A 27622-nucleotide genomic window follows, 5' to 3' on the forward strand; every position below is an offset into this window, starting at 1 on the left:
AGATTCCACCTTGTTCTTTTGTCTAATGTGTGCAAACAACAACCTCAGAGGCAGGCTATGTGATTTGACGGCCCTGACCTGTTTATGATGAAGAGGTGTTCACTAGTCCACTACTTCTATTTTATTAATACAAGAAATCCTAATCCTAATTAAAAAGTCACACTGTGCATAACTTTAAGTCACAATGAAACAGCAACAGCACATCAGTGTTTGTGACTGAAAGGTCACATACAGCACAAACTGGGCCTTATTCTGCAGCCAAAGCTTCTGATGTTGTTCTTGATCGCACACTGTCACTATCACTTACATATAAGACTCTGGTGACACACTGTTTCATCACGATGGTGTGTTTCCGTCCAGCAGGTTAAAGTGACCCCCACAATCAATCCCCTTCTTAGCCAAAGCAAGCTGGGCTGCCAACAGTAATGCTGCGATGTGCCGGGATCAAGTATCCAGGGTTGCTATCTTCTTACTAATCTGATAATCTTTTTTACACAGGGGCTCTTTTCCATTTCTCTTTACATAATTGGGTCTACTGTGTGTTCAGATTAAACGGCACACGACCACACAGGGTCCCTACACACACAGATTTTATCATTTGAGGTCAGAGGTCAGAGTCAGCCACAGTCTAGGGGCCTAGAGGGAGAAAAGGGGCTCAAATATTAAGACATGTATTATTAAAATGTAAGTTAATTTTAAGTTCCTCCCTGCTGTTGCCCTTTTATCCTGTAAACATGCCCATGACTGGCTTTATCAATGCATGTCCACAGGATGCAGAGGATTATGCGTCACATTCTTTGCTTCAGATAAGACAATATTGATAGATCATATTCTCCAGTTATCTAGTTTGAATAGAGAGTCAGAATGTCCCAGTGGCTGCAACAAGCTCACTAATTTAAAATGAAAAAAGGGATTAAAATAAATAAAATTGTGATTACTTGTGAAGGTTAATTAACACGGGAATGCTGTCTGTGTTTCGGTTTTTAACTGCTAAGGTTTTATTTACTTTTTGATAAACTTGAAAAACTCTCTCGCGTCCTCAAATTACCCATAATGCCTCGCTGCATGCACTTATAAATAGCCCTCCTCGTCGCATCCCTGCCAAAAGCGATCATTCTATCCTCATCTGCGGGATGCACGACACATAATTCCACTAAAGTAGCCGAATACCGACTTTTACAGAGTAAAGCGTCAATTTTTCGGATGTAAAATTCTCCTGTGAACTTTCTGCGAACCGTGTTTGTATTTGGTTGTGAGAAACGACGTGAAGCTTCCTGGTTGCGCTACACTTATCATGCTGAACACCGAAGAAAGGTAAGATGTCAGTGTCGCCTCCTCCATGTACAACAACAGCCTTCAACTTAAGGACACTTAACCTACTTTACTTTGTTTGATATCTGTCGCTCTTGTAACGAGTTCAACTTTTTGTGTAAACAATTTGTACAAATGACAGTGACGCATGTGATAATGACGCATACACACAGAAAACAGATCTCAACAGTGCACAGCAGGTTACTATTCCTTTACATTTTCCTTTACACAATGTTCTTTACATTTCGGCGGCAGTGGCTCAGTGGGTAGAGCTTCCGCTTGGGAACCGGAGGGTTGCCGGTTCGAGCCCCTGCCGAGGTGCCCCTGAGCAAGGCACCGAACCCTCAATTGCTCCCTCCTCTGCGAAGGCTGGTAAATGTAATGTAAGTCGCTTTGGATAAAAGCGTCAGCCAAAATGATCGTAATGTAATGTAATTTCTGCATATAAGGTGCACGATGCAAACTGATGCGCGTTATAACACAGGTTATGTTTACCTTCATTATCATGTAACAAACATACTGTACTTGAATGAGTTTTCTACTCATTCTACATTCATCTCTACTCACATTTTATAAGTAAAAGAAGTGAATTCGTGTGTTACATTAAAGCACAAACGCAGTGCACGAAAAGAGCAGAACAATAACAGCAGGAGAAGCTCACGGAGTCCATGTTTACAGTGTTATTGCTGCTGGAGGAATCCTCTCCTAAATCCTCTCCACACCACAGGCTGCTGTCAGCGGGGTGGCAACATCCCATTCTGCTCACTTGTGTTTTGCATTAGAGCTTATTCCTAATAAAGCAACGTTCCTATTCTTTTAATAAAGGGTCTGTGGCTGTTTAATGAGGCTGCAGGGACCGAGTAGTGATTCAATTTGAATAACTTTGTCACTTGGCAAGTAAAAAGGTAACATCTGCTGCTCATTGAAAAGATCTACAATCAGAACTTTAGAAAGACATTTGTCTCCATGTTTGCACATTTTATAGTCTAAAGTAGTCCATGGATTCATCAGTAAGGAACCCTGCTATTAGCTGGAGCCCTGTGTTGTTAATAATGATGATAATGATGATAATGATGATGATAATAACAACATTGATATAATAACTGCTGTGATAGTCGGACACTCATTATTAAATAATTGGGGATTAGGGTTGTGCTCTAAATTGCAGGCTGCCTGTGTGTGAACATAATGTTGGCCTTGTGCTTCCTCTCTGTGGGTTTGTCATCTGACATGCGTAGTGAGCAACTGTGTTTGTGTGTGTTGAGAGAGAAAGAGGGGGATAGAGAGAGAGAGGGAGGGAGAGAGAGAGAGACACAGCATTGATGCTCAGCTTGTTGTCCTGTCAACTGGCACACACCAGGGTTGGTTACATAACCTCCCTCCCCTCTCAGACATCAATGGAATCTGTGGGTGTACTTGTGCATATGTGTGTGTGTGTGTGTGTGAGTGTGGGAGCATTTGGCTGTTATCTATTCTGACCTACCTGACTGAATGACGAGGTTCTAGGTCCTTTGCCCAAAATGCACTCAAAATAATAACTGATCATTTGACTGCAGGTGAGGCAGAGCAGACGCCACACACCCACACACACACAGGAGCTGCAAACAGGCCCTGAATGTTCTTTTGTTTTCAGTGTTTGTGATTAAGCAGGGCTGCACAGTGCACACACACAATGTGTCACCTGCCAAAATGTGGCCGGTTTGCAGCCCAGCCCCAGGCAGAAATGACACCACACACAGTTGTGCGAGACACACCAGTGACTCTGTTATTTGATGACGTAAAATGGGGTTGTTTACTGTGACAGCTGACACTTTGGCTCAGATACAGTGCTGTTAAGTTGTACAATTATACTTTTGGTCTGTTGTTAGAAGCCCATCCTTTAGTTTGGATGTCCTATATTCTGCCCATAAGTGAGCATAATATAGAATGTAAGGTTAAATAGAATATTCTGTTATCTTGAGGTTTTATTAAAGAAGGCATCAGGGACTATTTTATTTATTGTTTACATACAGAGGGGAATAAAATAAGAAAACAAGACACAAAAAAAGAAAAAGAGAACAAAAACAATGAAGATATGTACTGTACATGTGAAATAAGGCAAACAGAAAACAAACAAACAACAACAACTAATTACAGCCAGCAAAGATATGATGCAATGGTGCAAATGACATCAGTATTGGGCACTGACAAAGAGCCCATGATGCATTTCCTGTCGTAAACGTTTTCATGAACTCTGTATATGTTGACTCACAGGCTTGAAATATGAAATCTTAATCCAGATTAGCGCCTCGGTGAAGAATAATACTCTAAACATTGTGAATCTGAATCTGTTTCCTAACCTCTGCCCATATCACTGGTTTAGTTATTGTGGTCGGCCTTCCTTGGCCCCTGTTTGGGTCCAGGGGTCAGAGCGGGGACACAGATACACTCTCAGAGCACGTGCAAGTCTTCCTGGTTCTGTCTCTCAGGGGTGGGAGGACATCTGAGCACACACACACACATCCCTGCTCCCCTGTTTACTTGCTTCCCTACAGCAATTTGGTGTTTATGTCTACAACGGAAAGTCTTTTCATCACAATTGTTTTAAGGAGCCTAATACATGTCAACATTACAAGTCACTGTTGGCGTAACCTAACTTGTAATTTTCGTTGAAGGTTGTTGTGGTGTGATCCGCTCAAAAGCCCTAGCGCAGCACTTCCTGTTTTGGTTATGCTGCGTTTTCTTGGATGTCTGCCAGGCGGTGCCACAGTCAGTCAACAAGCCGGTGTCCTGGCTTGGTCATCCTCTGAAACAATTCACCTGACTCAGGAAGAGCGAATGAGCAGTTGGCATGTTAATCTCACTCTTCTTGCGTCAGTCACACACACACACACACACACACACACACATGCCTCAACCTCCCCTGGTAGAGTCACATGAACAGTGACGCACTTCACATCTTTGTGTTTTAGTGTAACACACTGATGATTAATGTGTCAGCAGCAGGTTAATACAGTTGGAGTGTGTGAGTGGGTTTGTGTTCACACTGATGCACATTGCCACTCCAGGTGACCTCATTTAAACCCCTGACCTATATTATGGTTTAAGGTTGGCACTGTGACATATTTGGTAGCAGGGGCTCGAATCCAGAGGGACGGGGGACGGGGGGGTGGCTCTGATGGAGTGTGGCTGAAATGTCATACAGCTAGAGTGTAACCTTTCAAAACAAGCTGGCATTTACATCAAGGACAGACGATCTCTCACTCACGTCTCTGAGAGTGAAGATGGAAAAAGAGAGGCCGGTCTTGGCATTTCGGCAAACATCCTGTCTGCTTTTCCCTTTCTCTTTTGTTACTGGGGATTAAATGAAGAGACAGGCGTGGCTGCTCGGATTGTTAAATGCCACGATGCTCGTCTTCATGACTTCCCAACCGGACCATCTCTGAGGTCACAGTCGATTCTGGCGTCATACTGGCAGGGAAAGTTGCATTCTGTGTGTCATGACTGCATCTTTTTATTCAGATCCACCTATTCAGCAGATTCCTCTCTCCTGCATGTTTGCAACACGTGAGCTCTAGTTATAGGGACCCGATGTTGCGCGTTCCAGACCCTGTAATGTATGAGGTCATACAGTGTCTCAGCCTTAATGAAGGATGAGGACATGTATGAGAGGAGCAGTGTGTGTAGTCTGTGATGGGGAAGCATTGTATGCAGCAGCTGCAGAGGCCAGGCATAATGAGCTTGTTTTCCATCGCTTGCGCTCTTGGCTCGAAACTATGCAGATTAGGTTGTCCGGGTTACCTGTCGGGTTGTCGGGCCAACAATAGCACAGCTCCTCCCTCGCACCAATTTTGCAGGTAAACGTAGACAACGAGAGATAACAATCATAGCTGAACAGGTTTGGTCTGCCTGATGTCGAACAGGAGACGGGGTGAAGGTTCAGATTTCAGTCGAGATGGAGGGAAACTGACACGGACGAGAATGCAGAGTCTGAAGCTAAACTGTGCTGCATCTAACCTCACCCGCACAGGAAAAAGCCCCGGAATGAAAGACCCTCACGTCCATTGGTTTTTCTCATTAGTCTGTCCTGCTGTGGTGACCAGCTATCACTATGTCTGTCTTGACTGTAACTTAAACCGCTGGGGCAGTGTTCCCATAACCCTGCGTGCTATTTGCAGAAGTGTTTACAGATCATGTGCTTGTTTATGATGCATTCCTTCCACTACATGACCTACCCTACCCACCAGGGACTCTTTGGACGCCGGTTTCATCTGCATTGGTCAAGGAACCGCTCACTCATTTCCAGAGGTTGTGTGAGTGAGGCAGGCAGCAGGCTGAGAGGTTTATGTCTATGATGGACAACGTGCCTCTGTTCAGCAGAAGACTTTGTTTACTCGCTGCTTCAAGTGTTCTGGTCACTGCGCTGTGTAATTGTGTGAAGCCTAATATAACTTTGCGTGTCCCTGTAGACCGGCAACACAGGATCTTAGCTTTTATGTCCCCAGGAATCCTATTACCAGATTTAGCAAGAGCATTGATTGGACAGGTAAATGTATTGCCTCTGGCCACAGTTAAGCCTCTGCACTGGTGTGTCCCCATGTAGGAGTGAGTTTAGACCAAAATCAGTCTAAACCAGGCCCACAAAACCCACAACCCTTACCCTGACTGCAGGAGGTGTTCATATGTGGGAGGACGACTGAAGAAATAGTAGCGGATGTACAGTATTTTGACTGTGAGACCTAAGATATACTGGAGATCGAAGTGTTTACCTCCTCCTGTTCTTCCTGTCTCCCTCCAGTTCTTGGTTAGGGGGGTCCAAGCTACCCAGCTCCATCCCTCAGCCTCCAGGGCCTCTGTGGTGCTCCTGATGCCCCTCACCCACATGTGAAGATCCCGGGTGGGCGAGGGACGGTCAGGGATCGTTCTCTCAGCGTGCTACTACACAAGGTGAGAGTGCTTTCATGCACACACGCACACACACACCCTTATGTTAAGCTTTTGTTCCTGCTTGGACGGGTTCACCATGACATATTTACATTTTAGATGACAAGGTAATGAAAACAAACAAGAAATGAAGACCTGGCAGAACATTTGGTAAAAAAAACAAAAAAACAGTTCTGCCTTTTTCTCTGGTTTGGTATTACGTCCGTCTGTCTATTTGTGCACTAGACAGGAGACAGACTGTGCCAGAGGATTAGGGTTTTAGGATCAGTCATAACTGCCATCCTTCTTAATGTTACTGGTTAATCACATTTGGCTAGAGTGGCTCACAATTTGGCCACTGGAACATTGAATTGAATGCAATAGACGATAATAAAAGTGATCCTTGTCCCGTTCATTCAAAATGAAACCTTGAAAATGTGAAAACTGTTAAAGAACATTTTCTCACCTAAGCAATGGCACTGATAAACGGCTCTAACCTAGCATTCTGTTCTCCCCTCTGTGTGTGTGTGTGTGTGTGTGTGTGTGTGTGTGTGTGTGTGTGTGTGTGTGTGTGTGTGTGTGTGTGTGTGTGTGTGTGTGTGTGTGTGTGTGTGTGTGTGTGTGTTCAGGATGACAAGTTAACAGTGACACAAACTGCTCCGGTGAGTGGAAGCCCCTCTCTTCTCCGCTTCCACTACCAGCTGAGTGAGCGCCGCTCTGCCTTCTGGGATACGGCCCTTTCTGCAGACAGACTCTTCCTGGAGATCCCTGCAGGATCGCTAATGGAGGGGAGCAAAGAAGGGTAAGCGTGTGTAGTCGGTACAATCTGACCTCATGAAACACACCGGAGTTGGAATATCTGCCTGTTGCATCCCGATGATTACATCACTCAAGAAATCCATTTATTGTAACGATCAGATACACCCGGCGCAGTGTTTGATCTAATTGCCCTCGTAGATACAATTTGGTAGCTTTAAACACGCTTTTTCAAAACCCAAGCCCTAGGTCTAATTTGTATGTGAGAGGCTGTTAAGCTCAGTGAAGGCTATGAGCGTGCCATGAATTAAACAGGCGGCTAATGAGTTTCTGTTTCCATTGCCTTGCTTTGGTGTTATGCTGTAATTGATGCCAGGACAGAGTAACCTTGGCTGCTGCGGGCACAGAGCCAGCATGATGGGCAGACGGCTTTGCAGCTCCCACGGCATCATTATGTAAAGTTGCAGGCCTTATGTAAAGGCAGAAGAATATTCGTCATCATCATCATCCACATTCATAGACTCTCTCTCTCTCTCTCTCTCTCTCTCTCTCTCCTCTCTCTCTCTCTCTCTCTCTCTCTCTCTCTCTCTCTCTCTCTCTCTCTCTCTCTCTCTCTCTCTCTCTCTCTCTCTCTCTCTCTCTCTCTCTCTCTCTCTCTCTCTCTCTCTCTCTCTCTCTCTCTCTCTCTCTCTCTCTCTCTCTCTCTCTCTCTCTCTCTCTCTCTCTCTCTCTCTCTCTCTCTCTCTCTCTCCCTCCATGTCATCACCAGGCTCACCGCACTGCTCGAGTTTGCAGAGGAGAAGCTCAAAGTTAACTATGTGTTCCTGTGCTTTGATAAGAACAGAGAGGATCGACGTAAGTCTATATCATTGTATACCTTTTTAGAGTAATGGAAGAATGATCTATAAATACACTGGAAGCATCACATTAATGTTAGACTGAGGTTTGCACGGTATCTTGTCTGATCCCGAGTCTCTGCTTTGCCGTTTCCTCCATCAGTCACCATCATCAAGACGTTCCACTACATCGGCTTTGAGATCGTGAAGCCAGGCAACCCCATGGTACCAGACCGGCCCGACCTGGCCTTCATGGTTTACTCTCTGGACAACAGCAGCTCAGACGAGGAGTGAACTGTCACCACATCCCGACGCCGCCCGCCCGCCCGCCCGACCCTCCCGACCCTCCCTCGCCCATCAGAAACACTTTTCTACTCGCTTTCTTTTCTCAGGCAAACAAAACTGCCTCAACTCCCGCTTCAACAACGTCTCCCCTCCCCTTTCCCTTCTCTGTCACACTTTTTGGTAGACTTGTTATTAAAGACGGGGGTTTGGGAATTGTAGGACTTCCATATGATGACGACCCACCCGCCCTCCCCTTTCCCTTTCCTTAGATTAAAGACAGATTGGAGAACAGGGACGGGTGTACCTTGAATTTAGTCATCATATGTTTTGTGGCATATGGACTTTTATCCCCCCCGCTTGTCGGCTCCTGTCTTGGCCACATTTGCACTGCAGTTTGACATTCAGGCTAAGTTGTTTTACCAGTGACAATTCACCATATCTGTCCTCTTACACCTTCTACCTGTTTGAAAAGAGTTAATGTCTGTTTTATGCCATGCAAGCTTTGTTGATGGGGTTAGTTGTGTTCTGGGGTAGAATGATGGAATTGTTCCCATCCTATTCTAATGATTGTAAATATGTTACGGTCACCAAATATGTCTTCTTGCTCTCGGGTGACAGCTCTTCAATTTGGGCGACGCTCTTCAGCTGACGTTGGAGAGCGTCTAAGAAAGGGGAACCTCTTCCTTTCTGCATCTTGTTGAATTATGTCAAGCCATCATTCCAGCGCATGTCCATCACTGTGGGCTCTTCACCACAACTTTTTGTCTATTCGCCCAAAAACAGCCTAGCCGTAAATGTGGAATCACCCCTTCTGTCTTTTCCACAAGTGTCAAAGCAAAGATGCAGTTTTTGTGCTGAATGTAGCAACAGGGACGCTGGCAGCTCTCTGAGGGCGACACCTTCTCTCCTTCCTCAAACCACCAGCAACCAGCCCGTCATGGCGACAGTACGAGGGAGAGCCACAGCTTCCCTGTTTTGCCATTCCACTTTGCAATTCACACACAGAACCGAGTTTGTTTGTTTTTTCACCGTCATTTAGCTAATAGTGGTTGGTTAAGATGTCGGTTTCAGATTCAGGCTTTTACAGGCAAATTATCCTCTACCAGTTGAACGTTTGATTTAAAATGGGGCTTTTTGTGCCTGAAGGAGAGAGTGCAATGTTATTTTATTCTTTGAGTCTTACTATGGAATGTGTTATTTTTCACATGCATCCCATGCAGACAGACTGTGCTATGAGAGGAAAGGAGGCCGTTAGGAGAGTCAAACGAGAGCACTTCAGGTTTTTGATATTCTATATGCAATTAGCAGAACACTGCAGGTGGGAGATCCTGCATTGTTGTGCCTGGCACCTTCCCAGATTTTCTAGTTTTGCAGCTTTTAATACTATGAACAAAACGCCAAAGAATCTGTAATGTGCTGTCAATCCAAGTCATCCAGAGCAACATAAACTAGTATGGTATATAAAGCAATATTAACCTTACATTCCCCATGCCGGCCAAACTGTAAGCTGAACACTTCAAAACAAACATGGTAGTCTGTCCTTGTGTTTTGGGGGGCTGGAGGAGGGCTTCATCTTCTGCATGTGTTTATATCATATGAGTCTTCATTGCTACTGATTGAGCCCTGGCTAAGCTGTTAAAATGTCAATATATAAACTGACTCAGAGGTATATTTTTATGTACATTTCTCTATTGTTTATTGTGATGGTGTAGGGAGATTTGTTTTCAGTGATGAGCTGGCATCCTTTCAATGACAATCCACACTTGTATACTTGTATACATTTTTGTCTTTGGGGGGGTAAAAAAATAAATAAGTTGTTATCTATGTGGAGTTCTACTTATTTATTTCTAGATTTCAGGGTTTGTCTCATGTGAGTACAATGTTTTACATGTTTCTTGCTCTGTGGCTTAATTTGCTGCTCACACTATGCCTTTTGCCTGTTTTTACAAGCAGCCACGGCCCAGTTAATGTGTGTGTACAGTACGTGTGTGTGTGTGTGTGTGTTGTGAACAGTACAGGATGTGAGACAAGGAAATGAAAGTGAAATCCAACCGGGGGCCTTAAAATAAACAGAATTATACAGGCAGAATACAGGGCACAGTAGCAAAATATAAATGGCACCATTGTAGCCCTATAAAGACTACAAAATAAGAAAGGGTGAAGCAGAGCTGAAAAGACGAGGTTGATGTGAGGACATGAAAGTAACTATTTTTTCATGGGACTAGTTGTGGGAAGCTCTGTTTCTGCTGACCTCTGTTGCTGACTCAGCTGCTAATCTCCCACCAGCTCGGCTCACGGCTCATTACAGCTCAACGCTGGCTTTTTGCCAGGACTGAACCATCCCAAGCCAGTTGATCTAGAGATCTATTTTCAGTACCTGGGCCGAGACAGATCTAACTGTGCTATGTCAGCCTCCCTAATAGCATTGGCAGGTTGTGCCAAGGAGGTTGTTTTCGTCTGCCTTTGTTTGATTGCATGATTACTCAAAAAGTTAGGAACCCATTTTGATGAAACTTTGTGGAAGGTCGAGAAATAACAGAAGCAGAAGATCTGGATCCAGGGGCAGATCCAAGAATTTAAGATTTACATAAATATGTATAAAACAAGATCAGGCATTATATAACCAGTTATATAAGGATTCAAATCTGGTTGGATAAAATATATATATGCTTGTGCAGGGGTAATGTATTATATAACTAATGCATATGTGACTTCAATGCTTTGTTCCCTCTTGAAAAGAAAAATACAAATACAAATTCAGTGCATGACTTGATATGACGGTACAGAACCTCTCTGCTAATGTTTTTTTCTGAGAGATGTCAGCTGTTAACGATGTTGAGTTCAACACACACAAAAGCAGAACTTCAAAAGCTAAAGTAAACAAGCCTCTACATGTATGGACAGTACACAACATGAATGTACACATCAGGCACGTAAGTGAAGTCAGTTTGTAGTGTGGACCGACAGGGACACTGCTCCAAATTCTAACCCCTCGCCCCCCCTGCTGCTTGGGGGTCTCACACAAGTGTTTGCTCTTTCTCCACTGAGTAGCATTGTGTTACAGCAGTGCATGAAAACTCTAAAGTCATGCATTCAATCTGTGCTGTTAATCCCTCACCAAACCATGACATGATGAAGATAGTCCGCTCTTGGCCTTAATCTCCTGGTGACTTTACATAAATTTACCTCAGATTGACATTGGTCACCGTTTATCTGATCAGCAGCAGAATTGCAAAGTATTTCTCAGAGCCACCTGGGCGCTCCTCTCCCAGCAGTCGGCTGGCGAAGATAAAACCAGACATACAGTGGATAATCCTCTCCAAAGGGACTTTCAAGGGACGCCGCTATTAACTTCACTTTTATAACCATCTGCCACCTCTGAGCTCACTGACATCAAGCATTTCTTGCATAATAGATACTGTATGTATCAGTGATGCATCAGAAGATGGGTCGTTGTGGAGCACAACAGAGGACTACAGGCATTGATTTTAAGTATTTATATTTGTGTTTCTTCTCTATTAACATTACAGTGCCACACAAGAACAACAACAGAAAATAAAATAAATAATAATAAAAATAATTTCCAGTGCTCCTGACATCAAGTATTTGAGCGATATAACAGAATCTGATAGATATTCCTGAGTAATATTTGATGCACTAAAAACTATGTGGCAATAGTTTCTTCCTGCTTAGAGCTTCAGTATAGTGCCACAATTAAATACTTTCACTTCTGCTTTCATTTCCGCCATGTTGGATTATTGCAATTCGCTTGATTCAGGCCTCAGCCAGAGGTCTATTATCTGCCTCCTGCTGGTCCAAAATGCAGCTTGTATGGTTTGACTCATTCTCTGAAATGAAACTAAATTGCTTTCATTCTCGCCTTCCTACTTGTTTGATTCTGAGCTTACGATATTAAGATAAGGCTCCACTTTCTGTTTACTGCAGGCATGTCTATCTTTCATGGGCCACCAAGTCTTATTCCTTCTATTCTCTCTATCTTCCTATTGGAGCACCTCACAGGAGTAGTCAGTATATCACACAGATATATCACACATCGTGAGGAGGTGTGGCAAAATTGCAGCAGTAGAGGTGAATGACCTCTCACTCCAGCGTCTCGTAACTTTGGTCCCCTCTGCCCTTTGATACTGTAAGTCATGTGTGTGTTAACTATTTGTTTTAATTCTCTGCTGGCTGTAAAGCAAATTGCCCCTAGAGGATAATAAAGTTTACCTTGAACTTGAACAGTGGGAGATGATCTCCTCTTAAACAAGGATTAACACTCTGCAATCATATACAGTATTTCATAACAGTGAAATGTACGTGTTACACAATTCATGTAAGCTATATAATGACCATCTGCTCGTTCCTGGAATGGATTGACACTACACATAAACTATATGAAGCTCTAATCCCACATTATAAACCTGCATAAAGTATTTTCATGGGGATAAAAACATGCATCTGGCCCAGTAGGTTTCCTCTCAGGAGATGCATGCAGAGCCTTGGACAGCAGCATCCAACCTATGATCAATGAGAATGGATGAATTTAGACCCAAACAATTAGCTGCCCCAGGAGTCAGCTCATGTGCAGCACAGAGCGCGTCTGTTTATAGTGAGATAGGTCCTTTGCATATCCACCACAGGACAAGCGCCTGACCTATTTACGAAATGGAGAGCAACTGCGCTCTTCAGTGGTCATACATGGAATAGCATCAGGACCACTATCGCGTTTGGTGCCTTATGTTCTCTGTATTTTCCCTGGTTGTGAAGAAAATATACATGGATATGTTGAATGGATCTGTTTTAATTTCAGCAGTACGAGTAATACAATTCTGTAATGATTACTCTGTTTTTGGGTTATTTACGAGTTTTCAGTTAAAACAGTATAACGTTATATTATACTGCTTTACGGCATAAACAGTCAGGTAAATTCATTGGCGGGAAAAGTATGAAGGTAATGATGACACCGCATTTTTGACCTCCTTCGTATTTCGTAACCAAGCTGCCATCAAAGACAACCTACTTATATTATGTGTTCCTGCTAGACGAGTACATGTGTAGATGAGTATATTCTCGCGAAGTCAGCATATTTTAACTGCGAATTAGCTACCATGCTATGCGAGGACCACTGTGTGTGCTGGAGACTGAACGGTGCCAGAGACGTTCCGATGAAACGGGAATACTGTGGAAGAATTGAAGTATGACGAATCCTACACATAATCCGTAAATAAAGACACGTTCTTGGTTTGAGCTACAGTGTCGTGGAATATCTTTTACCAAAGACATTGGGCTTCACACGCGTGGATGCACTGTAATATTACTTAAGTAGTTTTGTTTTGTTTTTCCTCTGTAATGAGAGTCGAGGGTTTTAGTTCCGCAGCTGAAGTCTGTGCCGTTTCTCCTCACCGCATATACTGCCATCATGTGGTTATGGCTTGTAACTAACATCAGTGTCAACACAAGAGCACTGAACACATTTGAGCTGCACTGCAATAGGACCAGGTACTATGACCAAATCTGCCACCATGGTGCTGTAACTAACATAAATATGATAGTGGTGAATCTGATGTTTGGACTTCTGACTGTTCTAAAAGTAGTTGTAGAGTAACAGTAGCTGATTTTCCGTTCATTTTAAAGACAATCATATTTTATCCAGCAATACACAATAAATGCTGCACAATTCAACTGAAAGACTAAAAGGTCCATCTACCTAAAGTGCAGGGACAAATCAGATGAAGAATATTGTGTTTCTCCTTTCAGCCTTGTAATCTCAAACTCCTCCTGAAAAAGGCACAAAACCACTTCCTCAATAGTGTGGGCACAGCACGGCCTCAGAGTACCAGCATGAACCATTTCCATTAATTATTAAAACATAGAAATACAGGAGAAACCAGGCGTTTCTGCAGATTTCCACAGCCTCTATATAACTGCAATTTAGACGAGATTTCAGCCCCTGGTGAAAAACAATGAACACGCACCATTTATTGTGTAGAATCTATAGTAATAGTGTTTTCTCACTGATTTGTCTTTGAAATGTTCAGCTAATAAATTATTTATTTTCGTTTTAATATCGCCGTGAGGTATTTGGTTGCAGACTCGAATATATTGTGAGTGATTCGTTTGATTCGTCCAGGTGTTCAGTTCCACCCGTGCTGTTGTTTCCGGGGGGACTGATTTATTGGAGACACGAGTAGAGACATGCTAGGTGGAGTTTTAGCGCACTGAGTTTTGGTTTGTACAAAGTTGGCGAATCAAATAAATCTTTTTAACCGCATCAACTATAACCCGAGTTTTACTTCACGCCCCGGAGATTGTTGAGTGAGAATACATCCCGAAAAAATAATGTTACTCAATTAAATTCATGGCAGAAGAAAAAAATCTGCTGAGTTCACTCAAGATCATTTGCTTGAATCGCAGGTGCCTGACCTCTTGAAGTAAACACACCAACAGCGCCACAGTGGTCACAAATATATTACACCCTTAGTTTGGAAACTAATGTATGAAATGAACCAGCTGCGGTGCTGTGGATTTTTACTTTGAAAGGAATAAGCGGAAGTAGTATTTTGCATCAAATCCGACTCGTCGCTCAGGAGCATCAACGTGTTGGTCCCACATTGCCCCGATGCTATGCTTGCATCCAGCTTGCTGGATCCAGCTGTCTCCATCATCTGTTCAGCTGCAGCAGCTTTACGCAAACTGCACCGCCCGGGGGTGGGAGCCGCTGACCAAGCACCGCCCGGTTCATGGCTGTCAGGCACAATGGCAGAGGATTTGGGGGTGCCTCTGTCGTGCTCCAACAACAACAGGTCGCATGGATAATCCCTCCGCATCTCGTTTTTGCGGCGATTAGAGCGCCGCTGTCGGCTTGATGTGGCAGCAGGGCCGTGCAGGAGCGGGGCTTCTCCTCCTGGTTGTCGACTGAGCGGAAACACGGCGTGGAGCAGGTGCGTTCTGCGGGCTTTGGGCATGAACAATAGCGCGTTGAAGTAGGACTTTCATCAAATCCGACCATCCCATGTTTTATTGGAAAGCACAGGCAATAACGAGTCATGGGATCATTCCAGTCCATGTTGTCTCTCTGTATCTGCGTGGTAGAAATGCGCTCAGTGGGTGCGATGCAACGTAGTAGTCAATTTAAACTCAGGGAACTCCATTCAGAAATGTGTGAATATGACACAACACTGACAGGGCCGTTGTTGTTCCTGTACCAAAAAGTCTTTCTTATTGGTCAGTCTCTGGCTTAATGTATTTTTAAGGTCGTCCAGATACATTCTACAGCTGTAGATGATAATAGAGTCATTGTTTGTAAGTGTGCACTTTTTCAGATCACACACAGGGTCACACAGATCCTTATCCTGGGTGCTCAGGCTGTCTCCTCACACAAAATACCTATATATAATGTGCTCTGACTCGGACTGGAGCTGCCCAGAGACTGACTGACCACTCCTATTAATGTATACAGGATTGATTATGATGAGACTTAAATGATCAATACGTTTCCTTTTTGCTTGTAAGATTTCCATTACACAAGATGACATAAACAAGGAGACAGCTGTGAAATGTAATAGCCACATGGAAGGACTATATCTGGGGTCTTTGCATCATTACTGTGGGATATCTTAGGAAGTGGTGTCAGCGTACTGGTTTGCAAAGTCAGATGAGTCATAGAGGGAGAGTGAAGTGGTAAGGGGGAGTTCATGGGTGAATAACACTTCGGGTTGAAAAATGCAGAGGGCTGACAGTCGGGAATTTGGGAGGCAGTTCTCCGCCAAAGCCAGAGTGTAAATCTGCCACGATTTTGAGGAGAGCAGATAGCAAAGAGAGGCTGAGGATAAGAAAGCACTTAGCTAAGTGCTTCAAGACTGCATAATCCAGGTATGACACTTAACCCGTGGTGTGTTTACTGACTCTACAGAATTTAAGACACTTTGGAAAACCAGCTACTCATCAGTTTATGAATTCAATATACACAACAGTTTTTACCATTTGTGTGTGTTTTCATGCTGCTGGTGCTCTGCTGTGTTGCCATGGTCCGTTTGAATTGTCTGAATTGAGCTTAATCTCAGTCTGGGCCATATTCCTACCACTAATCTCAGTTTGATGAATGTTTAATCTGCCTTGCTGTTTCCGGTGTAATATAATCTGTCTGAAAAGAAGCTCTTTCTCTCTAAGGTGTACTGTGGCCGGGCGCTCAGCAGGATGGAAATAGATGCCTGTTTCCGCTACTATTTCCAGCATCCATGGTCACGTTTGATCGTGGCCTATCTCGTCACCTTCTTTAACTTCCTCATCTTTGCCGAGGACCCCGTTTCCCACAGTCAGACGGAGGCTCATGTCATGGTTGTAGGTAACTGCTTCTCCTTCCTATTCAACAAGTACCCGGGCGGAGGATGGAACGTCCTGAAGGTCGTGTGCTGGATAGTGGCCATTATCGTGGGCATGATTGCTGGGAAGTTTATATTCCACCGCCAGCTCTTTGGTAAGTCATGCAAAGAACATTGCAATGGAATGTGCAGAGTAATGGCGCCGCTGAGGGGAGGCGATGTTTCTTTGAGGGGCTTTGTTTCCAGTTGCACATCAGTGAAAACAACTTGCACTTGTGATTGTTGCGTTCCAGGTTCACACATTTCACAGCAAAACATCACAAAGTCATGGAACACTGCCTGTATGAGAGTTTTAACTTGTTTACAATTTTAACTTGTTCACTCTGCTGTCCATGATTCTGTGAATGTTCACTCACAATCCAGACGAGGAAAGACTTTCACACACACAAAACCTAGTAATAATTAATATGTCTCAATATGTGTTTTACTTGTTTGCCATTTTTCTCACCTCACCTTCCTCTCCCTCGCTCTACCTCACCTGGCTCTCACTCTCACAAGGCCGACTCCGACCTCACCAGCCCTTCACTTGTTTTAGCCATGAAGTGGATTGGAATAACTCCTATTCATTTCATTTCATCTCCTACTCACTTCACAACTCACTCGGGGTCGGGTATTAATGACCATCCTTGTTTTATTCCTTGGAATGAAACATTAATGACTACTATTAGAGGGGGAGTGTTCCTCCTCGCTCAGCATAAACAGCAGCACAAGGCCAAGACTCCATGATGACACGATACTTTCTACAAGTGCAGAATCTTCCCTATTCACTAAGAGAGGAAATGGAAAGTGCTTTCCCTGTGTGCACACCAGGCAGAGGGAGAATCATATAACATATGTTACCAGCTGGTGTGTCTTCTCTTGTTGCAGTCATTTCATTTAATTTAGCGTTTCCTTATTTAGCCTGTATGACACAGTTTCTTAACCTCGGTGTGTGTGCCCCATGTGGGGGCTGCTTAAGTTATGTTTCCCTACAGAAAACATGGAAAAACTCATTATAACATTTATTATAATGGATGATAATTGTAAATTAGGTCTTTGTGGTACTCTTAGTATTATTAGGCGTAGTAGTTTGTTGCAGCCGGCTTCAACTATTGCACTTTACACTGTTCCCCATAGGGTTTGTGCTGTGGTTGCATGTGTGGGAGAGACGAGGCGATGAGTGTGTATGATCAGGTCCACAGATGAGTGTTATACTTTGGATAGATGAAGAGATCAGTAAGAGAAGACTGGAGAGATGGAGGGAAAGAGCTTCATGTTGAGAGTTGGAGAGGCAACATTGCAGTAAAGGAGTTATGTAATCAAAAGCCAGGCAGGGAATAAGAGCTGTTATATGGAACGAGGCTCAGTGTAAAAACCATCATCTATTATAGATCTGCCACACAGGCCCACAACAATATGACCAACCTACTGCACTATATAAACCTGGTGATAGTGATAACAGCTCTGCAGAGCACCATCCACTGCCTCCTGCCCACCCTTCAGTCTGTGCTGTGCAGGCAAGCAAGAGCAATTCTGGAGAAAATGTGTTTTTTGTCTGTGCAAACAGCACCTGGACGAAACACAAACATGTATTTTATTGCAGCAATCGCTATGTAGACCAGGTGTTTCTGCAGAGATCTTTGTGTACCAAATGCAAAAAGAGTTTGGTTGCACAGGCTTCTGTTTGTAACAACGACATCTCAATCTCCTTCTTCACTGTTAAAGTATCTGCCATCTGTTAACAGTTCTCTGAGCCTGACCAACTCAGTTCAACCCCCTCAGCTAACAGATCTCTCTCACGCCTCTGAGGACATATCAAGACTTCTAAATTACTCCCATCCCACTACCTGTTCGCTGGACCCCACACCCTGCAAGCTGCTACAAGCAATTTCCCCCACACTAATCCCTGCAGTGGCATACATCATCAACTCCTCTCTCACAACAGCGGGATTCCCTGCCACAAGCAGGCTGGGATCACCCCGCTGCTCCAAATACCTGCACTCAACCCAACCTTGGTTGAGAATTACAGGGCTGTCTCGCTCCTTCCCCTTCTGTCCAAAATAGTAGAGCGTGCAGTCTTTTATCAAGTCTTAAACTTCCTGTCTGAAAACTGTTATGTGTGTAAATGGCCACAGGGGTACCTCAAGGTTCAGTACTTGAACCTCTTCTCTTTTCCATATACACAAACTCACTTTCCTCAATCATCTGCTCACTTGGCTACCATTCCTATGCTGGCAACACGCAACTCGGCACAATTAAGACCAGACACGAGAGACCTCATCTCTCACCACATATGTGATGCAACCCACCTACTTACTCAGTTCAGACACACTATGTCATTACATCTTTCTATTTCTCTTTTATGTCTTTTAATCTTGTTGTGTGGAATTGGCAGAGGTATAGTGTATCGTTCAGAGGAGAGGGAAACAAAATGCTCAGGATGAGAAATAGCTTTTGACAGATTCTGTCGTTTAAGACGCCACCAAGGAATGACCTACGCAGTTCCATCTAGACACTCAAGGCTGTGTGCTCCCTAATGGAGGGGGTGGCAGCCAGCGACTTCTGCTCATGCAGAGGCTGACTGGCCTGGTTTGTATGCTGACCGATTTGATTCCATTGTTCTTTGTGTTCTGCCTTGGATTAGATCAAGGCCCCATTTAAAACATCAATCACATTCCTCTGTGGGACTTTCCAGTAGATTGTAGTTATTTGTCTCTTCCAACAAATTTCTTGCTGCAGTTTTGAGGAATAATGCTTTGTGTTCAGTGGCAGAAGATTTCTTTAGAGGGCCAGATGGTGGCCAGAAATCAACACACACACACACACACACACACACACACACACACACACACACACACACACACACACACACACACACACACACACACACACACACACACACACACAGACACAGAAGACCAAACACTGCAAACCCAGATAGCAGGTGGCAGACCTTGAACAGTGTAACCACACAGCTCAGCTTTACAGTGTGATGTTGATTGTGATGTGATTTCAGGTGGACATTTATTTTTGTAAGCATTCTGGAGACAACGACGATGTGTTCTGAAGGCCTTAGATTCTCCTCTTAAAGGAGCTCTTTGTGAAGTAATATGCTTGGTCAGATACAAACATGTTGTCATTATAGCATAACAGAGTTGTTTAGCTTCTTTTGTGGGTGTGCATAATCTTAGTGCTGTTGATGTAATAGTTGTTCCATAAGGACATGGTCATGGTAAGTGATTCCATTGTCTAAATCGTGAGATGAAAATAAATCATGATAAGAAAATGTACAATGAAAATTACTAAAGATGGCAATCTAATTAATTGAATAAAGTCTGGATGAGGAGAGAGAGGAGGAACAAGTCCCTGCTTCATCTACTGGTATGAAATAATACAAAGACTATAAAGTGTTAAATATCTGTTTATTAAACGTATGCCACGTATAGACACTGAAGAAGATCCCCTGAAATAGTGGAAGTGCTACAATATGGTTATTTAGATGTAAACGAGAGCGAGAGTGTCACTTTAAATTCAAACTTACAGAGTAATAAAATCAGACTCCCGTGTCTAAAAGACTACAGGGCAGCTTAAAGATGTGAAATCCACACTGTTTCAAAATCTGTTCAGTACGTAATATTCACTACCTTATGTATTATAAAATGGGATTGATCAGTCAGGCAGTAAAACAGAAAAGGTTTAATTTGTAATGGGTGAACAGGATACGTGTTCTATTAAGGCCCCGGATACTTTATCTCCATGCAGTGAAGCTGTGTCACAGGCCCCCGGCTTTATATCACAGCTCTACCTTCTTTGCAAATGACACTGCCCGTCTCCATTATGAGGAAGGAAAAGTGCTTCTCATTTCTTTTTCTTTTTTCACTCTGTGCTGCCTCAGTCCATACATTAACATAATGTATTCTCCCATCCCTGTCTTTAGTTTTTGTACAGTCTACAAGGTAACTTTGAGTCATATGAAGGCCATCCTAACCAGATTAGGCCCTACTTTGCAGTGACACTCACACTGAATAAAACAATCAGGGAAATCTCCCATTGAAGACTTACACAGAATAGTATGAATAGAATGTAAAATGCTGTTTCCTGTCTTCACAGAGATGTTGACACTATTTACTGTTCTGGATATGTGTGAATGTGCGTGTGTGTAGGTGTGTGAGAGAGTGTGAGACATGCCTTTGGTTCATCTGCAGTTGGAGTGGCTCTCGACCCCTTTCCCTGATCTTAGTCGTAGCCTGGAGGAATCCATCTGGCCTCTGTCATATGTTATTAAAGTATGGCACTGTGGCTGTGGGTTTAGGTGCGATGAGTGTGTATGAAGCTGTATATGTGTGTGTGTGAAATAAATGCAGTTGGCTTTGTATCTGGACTTCACTATTTCAGACGAGACATTTTAATCATGACTGATGCTTAAAGACTTTACCAACAAAAATGTTTATGCAATTTATTAAAAGATTCAGCCATTGACATCATCTGGCAGCCTGTAGAAGTGTATAGTATAGAGTCTCTATCCGTGGGTTCAGGCCTGTTTGAATGACCTGACCCGGGAGGTCACCCTGTCCTCTCTAAATAATGTAAGACTGCTCTGGAACTAAACTTCTGATCCCCCTCATCTTAACTTTGTGTTGCTGTCTCACTGCTTGAAGCTGATACATCTCTTAGATGCTGACATCTTTGATGCATTTCGATGTTGCACTTTAACTTCCAGTCATGTGGGCGTTTTGTGTTGCTGTCTGGGAATCGATGCTGTAGAACATTTCTGTCAACATCCTGTCACTTATACAATCTCCACAAAGGAAGTGATGGTTCCCACTTGTTATTTGCCAGATTGCTCAGAAAAGCTGTAAACCTTGGTTGAAGGCCAGCCTTTCATGTACCTATAGATAATCCTTTCTCTAGACATCACTAATGTGCTTTACTCTGGGAGTGAACCCTGTGCACTGTCCACGTGTCTGCAATAACAGATAGGACGCACAGGTGTTTGCACAGCAGAGAGGCAGATAAAGACGGTGACGAGAGCTTGCAAACAAAAAAAAAAATGGACCATAGGAAATTGCTTCTTTACTTAATGTCTTGACTGTTTTGGTCCGGAGCCAAGCCTGAGATTACAAATAAAGAAATGATCCAACAGGCTGCTGAAGGGGACAAATCCAGTGGTACAGTGGCCCAGTAGGTAGCCCTGTGTGTGCTGCAGAGGGAGTGCTGTTGTCACTTTCCACCTCTGATTTATTACCCAGACACCCAGATACAGAGGAGTTCAGCTCTGGGGACTCTACTGGCCGTAGTTATGGCTTTTCCCAAACCCCAAGTGAGGCTGTGGCCCAGCAAATGTGTGATGGATGGTGTTGCGAGTGTGTACACACCAATTCTGTAGCACAGGCGCCCTGCACTGTTTGTATTTGAGAGATGCTTACGAGGAGGATCCCTAAGGTTTGCTGGATTGTTGTTCCTGATGCTTAAGCTCAATCCAGATACAGAAATACAGACGAGATCCCAAAATAGACGAAACAAACTAGGGTAGAACTCTCCTTTGCTGTGTGTATGCAGTGTGTATATGCAGTGTGTGTGTGTGAAGTGGCATGGCTGCCATACAAGAAGCGGTAATGGCGACCAGAGGGCTGCCATCTGTGTAACAACAATCAGCTGGCATGTGATGGTTTCCCCTCACGAACAAACACGAGCCTTGTTGTTTTGACTTCTCCTTGTTTACGTCTCCTTTTCAATGTCCGATATCCGTTTCACTGCACGACAAGCTCAATATTTGTCCAGGATGTGTTTGTAGGGTTTTGCAGGGCTCGGGTGATAACACAGGAGTTAATCCCACAGATGCTGAGAATAAATAATAGGGCAGAGATCAGGCTCAGTCTGCTTATGATACCGGCTCAGAGATAAGCCGGGCCTGACTACATGAGGAACGTGAATCAGCAGATGAGTGCATTGAAGCTTTCGATAATATGTTTCAGTGGACAGTGACACTAATCTGACGATGACGAAGAAATGAGGCCACAGCTGATTTATGTTACACTTTCCTGTTAATTGTGTTTCATGACAGCAAACGTCTGGGAATAGTTCCAATATGCTTAACGCAACAAAATCTGTTTTAAAACTGATATCGCCCCATTATGTTGACACCCATGATTACCATGTTGTTACTGTGCCATTAGAACGTTCCAGATGTTATCATTAGTTATGCCTCATTGCAGAATTCAAAACATAATCCACAATACAATCTAATTATTCTCTTAGTATTTAGATATTTGGATGAATTCCTCAGTGATTTCAGGGTATTGCCACCTTATTTCCCTGTTTGAACCATGATTTTGCTGCATTATTTCATTGTTGTTACCGTAAAGTGGAGCCCAATATTAAGTAATAACAGCATAGTTGAACGTCTGCCACAGGTAAATATGCAACTAAGAGAATTCAAGGAAACTCTCTATAAAGGTTGTACATCGAGTCTTCTCATTTACCCAATCACCCCGACCCTCCTGCTGGCTCTGCAGCACAGCCTCTTATATTGGTCTCTTCTCAAAGCCAACAACCTCCTCTGGAACTGCTCGCTCGCCAGGATGTAGAGCACTGGGTCCAGGCAGCTGCTTACGCTGCACATGGCTTCAAAGAACTCATAGGAGGCATAGAGGACGTTGGTGTTTGATGCCGTGACCTGGTCTCGGATCCTCATGCACACCAGTGTGATGGTCATGACGTGGTAGGGAACAAAGGAGACCACAAAGACGAGCAGGGCAGCGGTGATGAGACGCATGGGCTTCCCTACCCCCCTCCTGTCTCCTCTGTGCCTTCTCCCACCCGGGAGGCGTCTCAGCACTCGCACCGTCATTATATAAAAAACCGTCATGACGCTGAACGGCAGTAGGAAGCCCACTATCGTTCTGATGACTGTGATTGTGATGACGTACACGAGAGGCCCGTGGATGTGGTCCATACACACAGTGACGTTTCCCGGCCTCCCAATGGGGAAGGTCACCAAGAAGTCGGGAATGGAAGCCAGAATCAGCAGGAGCCACGCACAAACTGAGCACAGCTTGGCTTTACCCACATCCCACCACCGGAGGGAGCTGATGGGATGCACGGTCCCGGCGTACCGGTCAAAACTGATCAGGGTGAGGAAGAGGATGCTGCCGTATACGCTGATGTTGAAGGAGACCTTCTTGAACTGGCAGAAGATCTGTATGTCCGTGAGGCAGGGCCGCTGGAGAGCGAAGTAGATGGTGAAGGGGAGCGTGAAGACCCAGGCGGAGTCGCACAGGGCCAGGTTGAACAGGAAGATGTTGCTGGTGCTGGAAGTCTTCTTGAGGCAAGTGTAGATGACCAGGGCGGCCATGTTCCCCACGATGCCCACAGGAACGGCGAAAGTGAAGACGACCAGCAGGATGTAACAATACCACTTTCCATTAATAAATTGGCTGCAAAACGCTGTTGACTCATTGAGGAACTCCAGAAAGTTCTCTGGGATTTGAATGACAGAAGGAGAAGTCAGTTATTATATATTATCAACATATTAGGAGATATCACACCTCAACTCCTGCCCCACACAGTTCTGTATAAAAGTTCTTAAAAAGCTTTGAGACTCTTATAACTACATAATGATGAATAGGCTGCTATCTATTATTCCCTCCATGTTATAATGAAGAGAGTCCTCTAATGAAGATAAAACGCGTTCACCCAGCCTTTATGTTTACAATATAGCCCGAGCTGAGCCGTCTCCATAGAGGCCGAGTGTCAGCGGCGTGTCCAGGAAGTCGATGCTCGCCTGTCTGTGGCCAACAATGGAAGCTGCAGTCTGTTGATCTATTGAGTCCAATATGTCATCCTCTGTTTGCACTTAATCAGAGATAATACATTCATTTTGCTCAGCTGAGGGTAATGTTTGCTCCCACGCCATTTCATCCGAGATGATGTCTTTATGTCTTCCATGGCGCCCTGCGTGTGTGTATGTGCGTGTGTGCGTGTGTGCGTGCGTGTGTGTGTGAGGCTGTAAACAGACACTGGGAAAAGTCTCACTTTTAATTTTTATTGATATGCGATGGAGTTAATTCCAGTAATTGTTAGTCCTTCAGAACCAGTCAAGCATCATAATTTTCATTACATTAAGTTATATTTTTAGAACCCAATACACACAATACACTGTATACACTTAACACACTATACAGTATATTAAAGCTGTTAATGCTAGATTGGTATTATTTATTCAGTAGTTAGATGTTGATTGTTTTATAATTCCAGACAATTTCAGCCAATTTTCTTTTTAGATCTTTGTTAAATCTTCCATAGGATTCTGCTGCTGTGTTTGTTAAAGCAACATTACAAAGTATTTGATATAGATTGTATACTTACCCTCTTTATTCATGTCAGAGCTGTTGATGAAATGTTGTATCATGATGAACTGAGACGGCAATCCCATCCTGTCTCAGGTCGCCTTCACTCCTCCTCTGCGTGTGTGTGTGTGTGTGTGTGTGTTTGTGTGTGTGTGTGTGTGTGTGTGTGTGTGTGTGTGTGTGTGTGTGTGTGTGTGTGTGTGTGTGTGTGTGTGTGTGTGTGTGTGTGTGTGTGTGAGGTCATTTACAGGAAAGAGACTAAACCTTGGACTCACGTGTTTGCATGTTCGTTGTTGTCGACGGCTCTTGCTGCTTTTTTGTTTTTCTTTGTCAAGTTTGGCATCGAGGCTCAGTTAATTAGACATGGTCAATTTAACGCAGTAGTTAGCTATAGTATTTCTTCATCATATTGGACGTGCCTAGTGTCTGAATGTGCTGCTGAATTTGAAACAAGCTGATGCTCTGAACAGCCATTAATCATTTAAAAAAGCTTTTTCTAGATTGTGAATGCTGAAGCTTTAATGCATTAAACAGTAGCTCAGCTCTGAAGACGCGTGTATCACTGTTTGCATAGTGCTGCGTATGTGTGTGTGGTCACTGTTTGCCTCTCCCTGACTTGTATCGCCACTAGATGGAGACATGGTTATGAATATGCTTTTCAGTTGGAAAGCGTTTGAGGGACGAGGTAAGGAGCTGGAGGCCTGGGATCGGGTTTGGAAGAACAAAATCTCTGCTCTCCAAATCCTCAAAGTGGGCATAGAAAAGATGGAGAAGGAGAAAACTTTCTTCGTGTGTGTGTTGTGTTTGTCCGTGACGTCTCCTCGGCCAGAGCTCTCTGTCCTGCTGTCCTGCGCCGAGCCGAGCCTCACGAGCGCTCATGAATCATTCCCTATCAGGTATTCTGCTGTGGGAGAGGTGTGCCGACTTAAACGGCTTGGCTGAATAGGTTTGAATGGCCCCCTAGTTACATCCCACCAATGTGGGGCCGCGAGAGGGCCGCCATGCTCGCCGGTGCAGCTTGCTGCTTTAAAAGTCAGATCTGACGATACACCGCCAGCACTTATATCTGAGCCAGGGCTCTTTGGCACTGGAGGCAATTAAGTTCGCTCATGCATGTCAATTCAATTATGCAGCTGTGATGAGCCCTGAAATACCACAGAGTAAGAAGTATGGTGTGGCGTCACAGCATCCTCACATACTCTGCTTAGAAATATTCCGGAAAATATTCAAGTTTGTATTTCCTTAAAGTAAATGACAACAGATTCAGTACACATTAAAGCTCCAGCCTTCAGTGGGAGATTGGTATTCATTATGACTGCTTGTCACGCCCGTTGAATCTCAGCGTCTTTGTTTTTACGCGTGTAGCAGAAAGTCTAAAGTGAGCAAGCTGAGATTGAACAGCATGTAAAACTGTTGGTGAGTAAACCAGGCAGGCTGTAATGGGAAAATAAATGGAGCATTCTGCTTTGCTGTCTCTCTGGCTATGTGTGTGTGTGTGTGTGTGTGTGTGTGTGTGTGGACACAAACACAATGAGCTCTCCCAGGAGCTGTAACTCAAATGGAGGCGGCCCGAGCTGGAGGAGAGAAAAACAAAGAGTTCTGAGGAATATGGAGGCTTCTGGCACTGGATCACAGTGTGCTGAGCAGAAACAGGAGGGAGGAGACAGGAGAGCCCCAAAGTGTAGGAAGGATAAAACGTAGGTGTAATAAAAAAATAAACAAATCCTCTCTGTGTAAGGTTGGATTACTGTTACGAGTGATTATCCTTAAAGCTTTGGATGGTGGAGGTTCAACACAATGCTAATATTGCCTGAGACGCATGCATTTACTTTGCCAATAATGTCATTTCATTACCTCGGCTCAGGAGTTTATGTTTCCCTCCATATTTCTGTCAATTTCTTCGAAAGCAATGTGAATGAAAACCAAGTCAGCCAGGTTGGTGTAATTTGGTTTGGATCCAGATACATTTTGATTGCAATTTGAGCAATTTGATGTTGTTATTGTTACATCTTGTGTATGTTTCTGGGCTCCGGTTAGCACTGTTGCTTCGTAGCCAGGGCATCTTGGTTTCAAACCCCATGCAGTCACAAAGCATTTCTGTTTACAAAGCAGTCGCAGTGGCAAATTTCACTTTAGGATTATACATTTTTCTGAATAATGGTGATAACAGATAGAAGTAGTAGTGGCCAGAGTATCGTGATTGCTTCTCTTACATGGACAGTGTGGGAGGCACATCAAGGTCTGTTGTGTAATAGCATCATTCATACTCAGTTGCTTCATTTTTCAAATTTTCCCAACGGTTTATGCTGCACATTCTTATTCTTCTTCTTCCTCTCCGACCACACTGTAAAATAAGATATTCAACAATCTAAATAGATGTGTGATCATATTTACACAGTAGCAAAGCGTGGATGACCTACACGCTCTTCTGGAGCCTTTTCAGGGAGCGACACGCCAGCAGATGTAATGTTGGACGTGGTCGTCCTGGGCGTTGCTCAGCAGTGCCACCAGAGGACGAGCTGATGTGATTATGTATTCAGTGCAGAGGGTTGCTTATCTGAATCAATCTCATGCTCTGCCAGCGAGATATTTCTCTCATAATTTGATTCCAAGCCAGGACTGAGTGTAAAAAAAAAACACACACACACACGCACACACACACACACACACATTCACAACAGGTCACAAATGTGTGAATAATTGCTCTAATCATGCAGAACCCACATCAAGAAACGCAAATGGAGCGCCACTGCATTAACATGTCTGCCAGTTGACTGAGGGGACGTGCGTCTGGAATGTTATCTAGCAAGGTTTGATTGAG

At 43.9% G+C, this 27622-nt stretch overlaps 2 protein-coding genes across 2 annotated transcripts in view; both read left to right on the forward strand.

Moving 5' to 3' along the window:
• Nucleotides 1-1067: 1067 nt before the first annotated feature.
• oaz2a (ornithine decarboxylase antizyme 2a) lies at nt 1068-9914 on the forward strand. The gene is given in 6 exon segments (XM_076137454.1): nt 1068-1314; nt 6089-6155; nt 6157-6237; nt 6843-7015; nt 7739-7824; nt 7969-9914. Coding segments are annotated over 6 exon segments (558 nt in total). The 5' UTR covers nt 1068-1294; the 3' UTR covers nt 8100-9914.
• Nucleotides 9915-16279: 6365 nt separating this feature from the next.
• Nucleotides 16280-27622, forward strand: part of tmem117 (transmembrane protein 117) — a 30901-nt gene continuing 19558 nt past the window's right edge. The window contains exon 1 of the mRNA XM_076138816.1: nt 16280-16569. Coding sequence (XP_075994931.1) covers nt 16290-16569 — 280 coding nt within the window. The 5' untranslated portion in view covers nt 16280-16289. The remainder of the gene's footprint in view (nt 16570-27622) is intronic.

This window comes from Genypterus blacodes, unplaced genomic scaffold (genome assembly GCF_046128005.1).
Source record: "Genypterus blacodes isolate CSIRO-AG114 ecotype Tasmania unplaced genomic scaffold, CSIRO-AGI_Gbla_v1 ptg000015l_1, whole genome shotgun sequence".
In the NCBI taxonomy this organism is placed as follows: Eukaryota; Metazoa; Chordata; class Actinopteri; order Ophidiiformes; family Ophidiidae; genus Genypterus; species Genypterus blacodes.